The 12,490-nt window shown below is 39.3% G+C and overlaps 1 protein-coding gene across 1 annotated transcript in view; it reads left to right on the forward strand.

Annotated features, from left to right (window-relative positions):
* ITGB6 (integrin subunit beta 6) overlaps positions 1–12,490 on the forward strand; it is a 29,866-nt gene that overhangs the window by 8,057 nt on the left and 9,319 nt on the right. Inside the window, 4 exon segments of the mRNA XM_066322901.1 lie at positions 4,179–4,268; positions 8,941–9,075; positions 9,281–9,698; positions 10,127–10,349. Of these exon segments, the coding sequence (XP_066178998.1) occupies positions 4,179–4,268; positions 8,941–9,075; positions 9,281–9,698; positions 10,127–10,349 (866 nt within the window).

Raw genomic sequence — 12,490 nt, forward strand, 5'->3', positions numbered from 1 at the left:
TATTTTCTTTCGATTCTTACTTTATTCTGTCCAGCCCTAGTCCTGAGAAAAAATCTTCAAACACTAAAAGAAATTCTAGATAAGAGTTCATCATGGGTAATAAAGGGTTTAGCAGCCTAAGCTTGGCTGCTTAGCTGTATGAAAGAGGACGAGCAGAGAGAAATTGTTTGTCCAAATTTATTCAGGTTGGTTGAGAGGAAGCCAGTAAAAATGATCCTGCTGATACAACAAGACCAGCTTTCTGAAGGAGAAGCCTTTGCAAAGCATTCTGTGTTAACACTGGAAATACAGGAATGAGGAGAGGTGCTCCTCTACTGTGATCACCACATGGAAAATAGGAAAGAAAGACTAGGGAAAAAGAGAGAGCAGCTGAGTCCTTGAGTTAGTCACCAATAGGATGGTTTTCTGTTTCTGTCCTCTGTGTAACCCAGGGAAGACCCTCCAGTACTTCTGCAACTGATTTCAGGGGTGGAGTGGTTTTGAGTAAGACTGATGCTTCAGCTGTTTGACAAAAGTGACAAGAGTCACAAATTGCATAAACTGATTCTCAGATTACAGCCTTGACAAGGGAAGGAACACTCTTGTGTCTTGAAGCAGTGACTGTCTTGATTTTTTGAAGACTCAGTATTGAATACTGAGCTGGATCATGAAAATTTAGATTGATAACAGTAGAATTTGATCACTTACAAATGCAGTGTCTTCAACAATTCCTGAATAGAGATCCAGCTAATGACAGGTAAAATATTTTTTTCCTTATAGATGCTTCTTTGAAATAAGTGCTTCATGAATAAGGCTGTTCTGGGAAGGTAGTTTGGAAATACCTGTTTGATTTACCGACCTTTTTTTTTTTTTTTTTTTTTTTTTTTTTTTGTCCAAAGAAATATTTTTCTTGCTGATGGAACTGTATGTTACCTTGGAAATTGCTGGTGGCCACCAGCACTCTTACCAAGATGTTTCTATTTCAGTATCCCTGTGTCTTATATCAGTAAAGTTACCAAGAGGGCCCCTTTGGTAATGGGGAACACTAAACAATGGCTTATAGCTAACACAAAATACAAATTATGGTTAACCCAGCTAGGGAATGGTTTACTCTTGTTACTTTGTTAGAAAAAATAAAGTACAACTACCTTCTATCTTATAGGGTGTATAGTAATCCCACTGAATATAATCAATCTGCTGATTTTTTCTTTTAATACTGCTTTCTTTCACTAATATGGAGAGCTGCATTTGTTATGGTCTGCTTTTTGTCCTGTAGGTGATGTGGAAAATCAGTCAAAGCAACTACAAAAATCATACACAGGTGTCACAGTGCAGCTTTTCCAGACAACAATTACCTTTTGAGTGTCTATGTAGGATGTGCAAACAGGGAAATAAATATTGCCATGTTTTCATCTCTGTGATGCAAATTTGTAATATAAATATAAATAACTAGTATATATGCTTAAGAGTGTAAAAAAACAGCAAAACAATGAAAATTATTCTTGTGGTAAGGCCCTTGCTCAAGTAGCCTGGAAGTGGTGGCAGAGAACTCTAAAAGTTTTGGTGTTTCACTTCTCTTGAAAAGCTTTAGAGGTGGAGATTCTGTAGTCTCCCTCAAAAGAACATTCCATTTGTCCTTTGAGGTGGAAAGACTCTCCCCAAATATCTCATCTCAAATCTACTTGAATTCAGCTTCTAATTACATCAGATACCAATACTGACTATTGCTATTTATAATTAAGTTCTAAGGGACAAACTTACATTAAAATTACTGTGAGGACTTTGAAAGCACTTCTTCAAATAGACTTGATAGATTCCATTAGTCTTAAGTGCAGTGTTCAGACTGTCAAATATATATTTTGTATTTCTAGCTCTGTATAATCCTCAACAATTTAGCAAAAAATAATTCAGCCATGTAATATTCTTGATCCTCTTCAACTGAATTTTCAGTTTATCCACTTACATGTGTATTATTATCTAACAAAATATTAGGGGTGGCACAAGCACAGAACACTCGTGCTTGTAACAAAGTTGCTGTTGCTTTTGAACCTTCCAGGCACCTAAAATACCTCCTGCACAGTAATCTCAAGAGGTCATTTAAGTCTGATGCGAGAGAAGAGAGAAAATTCTTTACACTGAGCCCGAATAATTTGAGATTATATTTAAAAGGATTTAAAGAAACCGTGAACCATCAACAGTATTTTATAATATATTAATGTAGGTTTAACTTGTGGCATCATTAGTTTCAGCTGAGTCTTGCCAAAGCAGCAGCAAGAAAACACCAGACTCTAAGCTTTCATTAAGCAGTTGTTACTATTGCTGATATTTGTTTTCAAGTAGAATTCTTTAAAAACGTAACAAAAATTTAGACAAGGGAAAGACTCCATCTTTAGTCCTGACTAAATAGCATTTCTTTTGAAACAAAAAATATTCTTTTTTGTATGAATAATTTCTTTTTATATCACAGGAGAAATAAGGTTTCAGGCCACATTGCACTGCTGAAAATTGAACTAAAAATACTCTAGTCTCTACACTCATACAAAATTTCAAATTATTTTTGTATATTTGGCATGGCACACTATTTATCATGAAAGTTCTTCTATCATCTACACTGCTAAAATATAGACACAACCCCACTGAGCTCAAATATATAATTGTCAAATTTCTTTTACACAAATCAGAGTATCCCTATAAAATGGCAGTTCACCTTTTAATGAATATTTGCCAAAGGCCTAAATTCCTTGATATCCTTTGGATGTTTTGCAATAGTCGCACCCCAAAAGCATTCATCTGGCTCACCTTGGCAATGGCTGAACAGAAATATTTGCTAAGAGGTGTAGTTTAACCAATGGACTGGAGACACACACTTGGCCTCGGCTTTGAAACTCCATCCTTGTATCACCATGCAGAAAATTTTTGTTCATAGAGGAGAGATCAACCAAAGTGTTCAGAGCAGCATATCCCTGCTGCTTGTTATGCATACCACAGATTAAAGGGGACTGTATTTTAAATTCCAAATTAAATTTGTCATCTTTTTTCTCAGAAGGTCCACATGTATGAACCAAGAGTTTCAATATTCCAAGAATCCTTGAGAGGGCACTGATCACAGGAGGAGTTAAATGGAAATTTGACTCAAAAGGAATGCAAAGTCGCCAGCTGTAACATAAAATGCAGTTAATCCCACTGATTTACAATAGCACTAGAAATCTAATGAATGCTAACTATTCCATACATAATACATAAAGTAATAACAGAGCTTTTGGAGATACGAAGGATAAGAAGGATATAAGAGTATTAAATTACACATGTTTATTAATAGTTCTCTGGATATTTTTCTTTTATTTAAAATATCAGCATTAATATGACTATGTGTAAAGAAAAACTAGTGTTACAATGCTTTTTTAAAATAATGAACACATTGTTTTTCAAAGGCATTGGTTAAAGCAAGGGAAGTTCATGTAGTTAACAATCAGGCAAGACGAAGTTTAATTCACTGTATTTAAAATCTAGTTGTCAGATATCATGTTAGTGTCACAGTGCAACTCAATGCAAAAAGAAAAGAAAACTTATCACTGAAATAAACTGCTAAACTGACACTGTATTACACACAGAAATTCCACATACAATCCATCAGAGCCGCAGAGGACTGAGATACATGTGCAAAGATAAAAAAGTGACTGCAGTTGCTGAATATAGGGTCCAAGACTCTTGAGCAGTTCAACAACACTAGAGCAGCTGAATCTCTTTCTGGATACTTTCATTAAAGAGAAATACAACTGTTGATAAAATATATCTTCCCTCTAAATTTGAAAAATTAGAGCTTGACGAATACTATAGTATCAAACTTCCAATCACACAGAGGTGATTTAACAATATATGTTCAATGAATTTTAAATGAAACCAGCTCTTCTCCATCTGACTTTTTCATTAAGACATGTGTAATGGAGACTGTAAAAGAATCCTTGAAAATTTCATTGTCATTTATTTCAGTTGGCTTCAATGTACTTGGTTTTGTTGTTAGCTCCTTTTTTATGGTTGGTTTTTGGTTTTTTGCTGGTTTGGTTTGGGGGTTGTTTGTTTGTTTGGGGTGTGTTTTTTTTCTTTTTTCTTTCTTTCTTTGGGTTTGAGTTCTTTTTAGATGGTAGCTCCTTGTCACTTAGACTTTGTTGTGCTTTAAATTAATTTTTTAATATTTCCAGAATTATGCAAAGCTTATTCCTGGAGCTACTGTTGGACGACTACAGAAGGATTCTGGAAATATTCTCCAGTTGATCATTGCTGCATATCAGGTAAGATGGTTACGATGCAGTTTCTTCCTTCATGTTTACATGTTTGCCATTGGTTTGCAGTTCGGTAAAAATAAGTGTCTTTGATTCCATTTATGAACCGATTACATCATTTTTAATGTTAAGTGCTGACCTTAACAGGAGAAGTGTTCACTCTGAGGATTAAGTAAGCCCAGAAACAAAGTTCCTATAACCTGTCAATCCATAGTTCTGCTGGAATGCTGAATTTAAATCAGTGTGCCATCTGCATTGCCTTCTTCACATTCCTCAGTTTTACACCTACTCTTAAGCCTTCTTTAATATCCAGGTCTCTCAGTTCCATATCTCAACAGGGGCTCAGCTCTCTCTCTGTTGGTAGCTGCCACCAGAGCAGACAAACAATTGCTTTGCTGGAATATCTGGAGGGGAAAACACTGTTCTGCACTCAGTGCTCTTCTCTGCTTTAGTAATTTGATGCTGCCTCTGTGAGGCTGTTCTGAGGTTTTTAAAAAGAGGAACAGAGGAACCAACATGGGTTTCTTTAGGTAATGCCAGGACCTGAATGGGTTTGTTTAATACAAAGATATACGGTAATGATGTCAGGAACATAAACACAGTGCTGCTCTTCACAGCTTTGTTTGTAAAACACATCCTGGGTTCCTAGTTCTCTTCTGTCAGAGGAATGTTTTTAGGCAGTTGTACAGATTTTTGCACCGATACATTAATTTACAAATATGCTGATATTCCACAGATTTCTCTGTTCCGTCTCAGTCCCTTTTTATTAAAAACCTGCTCTACCAGTTGTCTACAATGACAAATAACTCTTTGCAAATAGCTTCTCTTTCTTTCCTTGCCTTTTTTTTTTTTCTGCTCTTCCTTCTATCAACTGAAAAGGATAGCCATCACTGTGCCAAAATTACTTTGGTCTTTGTGATAGGAAGGAAAAATTTTTTTCTAGGTCTTATAAAAGCAATGAAGGCAATGCAATTCCTGAATAGTGACTTTTTAAAATGAAATGCAAAATACCACGAGATTCTCCATATTATGAAAAAATTATGTAAGGAGAGAACATCAGGCTTTACCTTCAGAGTGTAAAAACTGTAATAAATAAAGATGAGGAAGTTTTCTTATGAGCAAAGTTATTGCTAAACTTTGAGTGGCAACAGAATTTAATTTCTAGATTCCAACCTGCTGCTAGTCACATCTGGTTCCTATCAGAACCTCTTCAAGCTGGCAGTCAAATGTATAGACACAGGTTCCTATATTTAACAGCTAAAATACCATTTTGTTGTCAGTAAGTAATGGAAAAACACAAAAAAGTTGTCCCAGTCCTGTGTCCTGGTGCTTTTGCTGTAACATAGGTGGGGAATGTTGCCTCACTGGAATATTAAATATGTGAAGAGTGAATCCTTGCCTCTTCTCCTTAGCATCTCCTTACGATCCTGTGGCCTATGCTTTTTTCCCTACTCTCCTTTTTGAACCTGCTGATTTTTTTAGCCTCTGTTCCCTTCTATGACAAGAAGGGGTTCAGTTGCACTGTGTCGAGGCACAGTTTTCTTATTCCTATTTCAAACTACTTCTTATGCTTTGAATTTTCACTGAGTGCACTTTAGTTCCCGAGTTGTAGGGTTTGGTGAATAACAGCTCTGCATTCACCTTATTTTTGTGTCTTCATAATTTCATTATATTGTGTCACTGAGACACCTTCCACACCCTTAGTTTTCTCTCCAGGTTAGAGTCCCAGTCTTTTAAGTCTCTCCTTGGCCTCTCTATCCCCTTGGTAACTTTATCTGACCGTCTCTTTCCCCTCCCTGACTCTCATGAGTGCCCCCTGAGATGTGCAGCCCACAAGAGCTTACAGTACACACTACAGGGCACACTAAGGTTTACACAAAGGCACAGTTCTGTCCTCTGCCTTGTCCTCGGCCTCCTGGTTCTGTTGGCTTTTTAGCTGCTTTTTGCATGCTTTGAGCAGAGCAGGTGCCAGAGCTGGCAGTGGTGGCCACGATGCAGCTCTTGAGCTGTTTTGGCTGATCCTGTTTTCATCTGTTCCATGGTTTTGAGGGAGCTCCAAGCTCTGCGCTTGCTGCACTGCAGGAGTGGCAGGGAGGTGACTGCAGGAAGGGTGCTCCTGCCTTTGGGCCATGACTTGTCACAACTTCATCCAGGCACAGCATGTCTGGACCACGCACCAGAGCTGCACGTACGTTCTTAAAATCCCACAGCTCTTTCAAGATGTAACAAGTGTGCAAGTAGCAACATGTCACACTTAAAATTTCCCAAAGTCCGTTTTATTACACTTAACCTTAAAGGTTAACAATCTTATTGTTTTGTGATTGAAAATCTTCCAAGCAGGAAGCACTAAAACACTTTATTTGACAGGAATAAAGGTATCTGAATTTTTTTCTGCTGTGAAGAATAAAATTACAGGAGACCCACAGTTGAAAATTGCATGCAAAACAGAACTAATGCTACTTTTGTTAGAAACTTCTCACTATATTCTCAGAAGTGTAATTCAGTGTTCTGTGTCTCTTCTTCTTCAGTCACAAGAAAAGGAATAAACAATTTTTTGCCCCCTGAGAGTAGAGTTAGGCTAAATCTTTTAACACTTTTAAAGTGGTTTTGAGTGTTTACTTGCTGTGCAAACACAAGGTTTGCTAATGCCATTCACCATGTGTTGCCATATAAAAGCTTCAGAGAGGAAGTAAGCAAGTTAAGAAAATCTGAGCTGTCAAAATATTTGTTGCAAGGAGTTCTCATGTTCTTTCCAAGTATGGTTCATTTTCTACTGTAAGCATATTTCTGCCTGCTTTGTTTAGCATTGAATTCTGCAGAACTTTGTGTTGCAGTGCTCAAGGCTAAAATGCTTTGTGACAGATAGCAGGTCATTTGATTAAAGCCATTCCAAGAATTTAAAATTTCAGGAAAAATTACCCTTTTTTTCTAGTTTTTAATCCTTACACTTACACAAAAATGAGAGCAAATAAATAATGTATTAGAAAGGACAGGTAACACAAGGGCACAACTATTTAGCACTTCTCTGTCTGTTGTTCCATTCAGAAAATTTTTTGAACCACAAATGTTTCTCTGTGAATGGCTTAAAGCCACTGTTTTCTATTAACTGTCTGCTATTTGTCCTCAAACTATGGCCAGACAGCTTTAGTTTTAGTAGTTTTAAAATACCATTAGAAATGCTCACAGATGTTAGGATCTAAAATTCTCAAATTTATCACAGTCTGTGTTCATTTTCAGTGCTGTCAGATGCACAAATTGATCTCTCACAATAGCAAGGCACATTCAAATGTGCAATACACACAATACAGACCCCAGAATTCAAAGTATTACAATTTGGTGTTCAGCAGCATTTAATTTTCTCTCACAGTTGTACTCTGTGCCTTGTAATTTTGCAGTTTGTGGAAGAGGGAAGAGAGATACTGGTGATACCTCCTGTAACACAAGCACATGCCCTCAGTCAAGTCACAGCTTTACCTGGACATTTGCTGGTTTGGGTCCTTTTGGGAGAGTCCAGCTATGGCAAACAAATTATTATTGACAACTCTGGATTGTTTCAATAGCAACACGAGCATCTACCTCCAAATCAAATGGAAATGGAAATTTGGACATATCCAAAGCTACCAAAGCCACCAACATTACAAACCTGATGCTCAGAGCACAATTTTACCACCCTAATACAAATTTCCTAGGAATCCAGAACATGTTCATAGGACAGGGAGTTGTCTATGCAGGTTTATACCTATTTTATTTTTACTTTGATTTACCCCACCAGACCTTTACTCCAGTGAGTCATCCTACTACCTTAAGTGGAATGATTCACTGAAGTAAGGTCAGCAAGTTCTCTGTGCTCTGATTGAAGGGCAGGGGGTATTTTGGAAGCAATTAAACTTCCTTGAGCACAAAGTCAAGTCAGTGGTCAGTGAGGTGTTTTCTCAGCAGCTGCTCAGGTACTTTTGAAAAATTTCCATTTACTGAATCCACAGACTAATGAAGTCATAGGGAATTTCCCCATGGCCTGTGATAGGCTTTGGATTAAGGTTGTGTAAGCAAAGTCGCAATAAAAATTTTTAAAGACTTAAAATACAGATGCCTAGTATAAGCAATTTTAGAAAGACGATTTGTGACTTACAGAATGAAAGTTTGATTGAACAAATTGATTTAAGTAATGGGGATGTTGTTGAATACAGGTTAAAATAGCACAGACAGCTCATGAAGCAGGAATTTCCATTGTGAGAAGAAAGGAAGGGAGGGAGCAATATTGACACAGTTTGGCTAATCAGGAAAAGCCCAGACCTAGCAATGCAATCAGGAAAACAGATCCACTCCTCAGAAAGTCCAGACTGAAAAGAAAAACCTGCATCAGTCAGCAGAGTTAGGAAAGGTGATTTAATAAAATACTGAGTTTGTTCTCCTGGAAAGGCAGGAAACAAGCCCTGTGATGGCAGATATTAAAGCGATACCACTATTGCTTTCCACTGAAAACTGAGTCTGTCGGCATTTGCTTCATTTTGCTTATTCCCCATTTTTCTTACAACAGAGGGTTCTGTGAAGTGCCTAAGCACGAGAGTGCTCCTGTGTAAGTCAGGATAAATTACAGTCCACGTTACACAGACGGGGAGCAGTAGCAGCACAAGTGTGACAGTGTTATCACTCCGTTTATCTCACGCTTCTTTCCTTGAAGGAGCTGAGGTCTGAGGTTGAACTGGAGATCCTGGGAGAGACGGAAGGGCTCAATCTCTCCTTCACGGCCATCTGTAACAATGGGACCTTTTTTCCACATCAGAGGAAATGCTCTCATGTGAAAGTGGGAGATACGGTAAGTGAAGAGCCTATTCTCAAAAGACATGAAGTTCATGTCATTTAGGACACCAAGGCAGAGTTTGCTCTTTTTTAAAGGATCTTCCTCCAAACAAGTCAAAAAGCAGGCAGTATCTATGACCCTCTCGCTGTGTCCTCTGCATGCACTTCTGAGCACCCTGCAGAGCTCCCTGTGCTCCCAGCAGCCCAATTCTCTCTTCCAGGTCTCTTTCAACGTGACCGTCAGCGTCTCTTCTTGTGAAAAAACCAGAAGGCTTATCAAGATAAAACCCGTGGGGCTCAGTGACGTGCTGGAGATGGAAATTCATCCGCTCTGCAGCTGCAGCTGTCAGGCGGAGGCCGAGGAGAGGAGCCCGCAGTGCAGCCAAGGGCAAGGCTCGCTGGAGTGCGGCGTGTGCGTGTGCAGCCCCGGGTACGTGGGGCCGCGCTGCGAGTGCCACGAGAGCGCCCTCGGCGCCAGCTCCTGCAGGGGCCCGGCCGAGCACAGCTCCTGCAGCGGGAGAGGCGACTGCTACTGCGGCCGCTGCCTGTGCCACCCGTCCCCCTACGGAAAGGTCTACGGGCCCCGCTGCGAGTGCAATGACTTCTCCTGCCCCCGGCACAGAGGCCTCCAGTGCGCAGGTACGGGCCCTCCGTCCGTGGGCTCGCCCTCAGCTGCGGGCTTTGTGTCTTCGTCGCATGTTCAGTCGCGGGCAATTCCGTATGAAGAGTTACTAGGCGTGAAAGGTCTTTAGGCTTAAAATAGTTTCGGCTATGCCATTATAAATCGGAAGTATTTAGAAATTAAGTCGCGCGCTGCCAGGAGACAAAATCTGCGCAGAGGACTCCAGTAAAGAGAATGGAGCTGCTCTGGCTCACAGCCAGTCTAGGCAAAAATCTGATCCTCTGACTTAAAACTGCAGATTCTGAGAGAGAAAGGAAGATGTTTGGAAGCAGAGCTGGACAGAACAAAATATTTTCTGTTAAAGAGAATATTTTTAAAGAGCATCCCTTCAGATTATTTTTGAATTATCGGTGACTGATTTGAAGTATAATGAATGTTTTTCCAGGCAATGGTGACTGTGACTGTGGGGAATGCAAGTGCCACAGTGGATGGACTGGTGAATACTGTAATTGCACAACTGATACCAGCAGCTGCATCGCTGAGGATGGGACACTCTGCAGTGGGAGAGGTGAATGCATCTGTGGGACATGTGCTTGCACCCATCCGGGGGCTTCGGGCCAAATGTGTGAAAAATGCCCTCTCTGCGGTGACCCCTGCAGTTCCAGACGGTAATGTGCTGCCTTTAAACCTCTGGTGTTTGTATCATCCGGTTATCTATTTCCTATACTGCCCTAGGAGTGTGTTTACTGCCATGTCTGTAAACTGGATTTGCAGACGAGAACCCAAGTGCTTCTTTGTACTTTGAGGTGGGTAGTCACAATGCATATATCAACCATTCATGAGCATTACTCTTGTACAAAAGGACTTTATGTAAAACAATTCAGTCAACTTCAAGCAGCACGGGTAAAACTTTACACTTCCACTGCTGTCCCTGGCTGTACAACTAATCAGAGTGGTGGCCTTATCTAGCACTTATATGGCCTCACAGAAAAATTTCATATTTGTATTACGAGTCTCATACATATTAATGAATAAGGTCATGTTGTCCACTCAAGCTTCATATATTCAAAAATTCATAGTCCAAATTCAGTTAAGCTTGGGTAAATTAAAGAGGTATAAGTATAGTAAACTAGACAATAGTCTGAGAATGAGTAAGTGGGTAGCTGTATGTGATGTATAAGTGGATGACAAATTGATTGTAAATGGTGAAATGTCTTCTGTCCACTGAGCATACGCAATTTAGGCAGCTCTCCTGCTGTGGTGGAAGGTGTCTTCTGTGGTGCATGACAGGAAGAACAACCAAAAATCCTCAGGTTGTGAAGATGACCATTCTAGCACTCAAAGTACACCATTGCTCATGCTTGTATTACATGGCTCTTGTAGGGCTACAGTCCAAACGGAGCAGTCTTCAGCAGAAATTTAAGCTAGGAGTTGGGTTAGGCTTCACAGAACACACATTATTAATGACCCTGGCTTTGCTTTCTGAGTGCTGAGCAGTTCAGGTTGTATGGTTCATGACGATGTCCTGTCTCCTTATTCAGAGTTGAGACTCATTTTTCTGTAGCACTGTATTTTCATACCTATCATTGCAGTCTGCAGTGTATCTGAATGAAAAGCTATTCTATGATGTGATTAATTCATCGATCTCTTTCTGTTAGTGCTAAATCTGCCTTAGGAAAACTGAGCCTCTCAGTATGTTCAAAGAGAATTTCTGCATGCAACTGCTCTAAACAAAAAGGACAATGCTGCTGCTTTGCTCTGCCCAGTTTGGCAAAGAATAAGAAATATAAAGTTACATGATAGGCATTACATTAACCTGTTTAAACATGTATATTGTATGCAGCATTGGATCTTTTCTTTCTGTTTCAGTGTCTTCCCTTGCTGAAACGCAAGGCACAAAAAGCCAAAAGAGACAGAACACTGGGAATGCCTGGGTAGGGTAGCTGAAAGAGCTGAAAGACCAGGTCAGAGGGGATGGAGATCAATGGCAAGGCAGCTGAGAAAGAGAGTATAGCATGAGAAACATGGTGAATATGACAAAACCACCACCAACACTGAATTTATCTCCATGAGATAGAGGCTATCCCATTACACACTCACTTTTACTATTCACCATTTCCAGAGCAGAGGATAAGGTCACCTCCATCCTCTGAAGATAAACTCAGGAGCCTCAGCTTATTCCCATGGATATACGTAACTCAGTGTAACAGGAGATAGCCAGGTCTTTTTTTTATGTTTTGTTGTAGTTCTCATCTTCCTTTTTCCTTTTCCCTTTTCCCCTTCCTTTTTCTTCTCCTCTCATTTCCTTCTTTTTTTTTTTTTTTAATTTTTTAATGAAGTCAGTCCTTCAGGCTGCTTCTCAGAGCCTCAGCCACTCAATTTGGCTGAAGCTATGTGTGAAAAATCAGCAAAAACATTTTCCATCAGAAATGTTCATATATGAATTCTGTTTGTTGCTTTATTTTCCATTAATAAACCCTGGATTTATTAAAATTCTCACTGAATTTACAGGGAGATTTCTAAAGGAATAAGTCTAGTCTCTGTTTTTAAATAGTATTTTAATCATTCCACCACTGAATAAGAAAATAATTTTCCTGTAAGTTTCATTAGTATAATTAGGATATAAGTAATTTCTGAGACAAGTAATCATATTCAAGAGACAACTATTGAGACACCTGAAAGATGTTTTAATGCATTATTCAGTAGACTTGCAACAAAGGCAGACTCATAGTAGGTGCTTCAGCTTGGTCCCTTTGAAGTCAATTTCAGATATTGTTCATCTGATAGGAATTCCTTCAGCTGGTATTTA

Source organism: Sylvia atricapilla, chromosome 7 (assembly GCF_009819655.1).
Source record: "Sylvia atricapilla isolate bSylAtr1 chromosome 7, bSylAtr1.pri, whole genome shotgun sequence".
NCBI lineage: Eukaryota > Metazoa > Chordata > Aves > Passeriformes > Sylviidae > Sylvia > Sylvia atricapilla.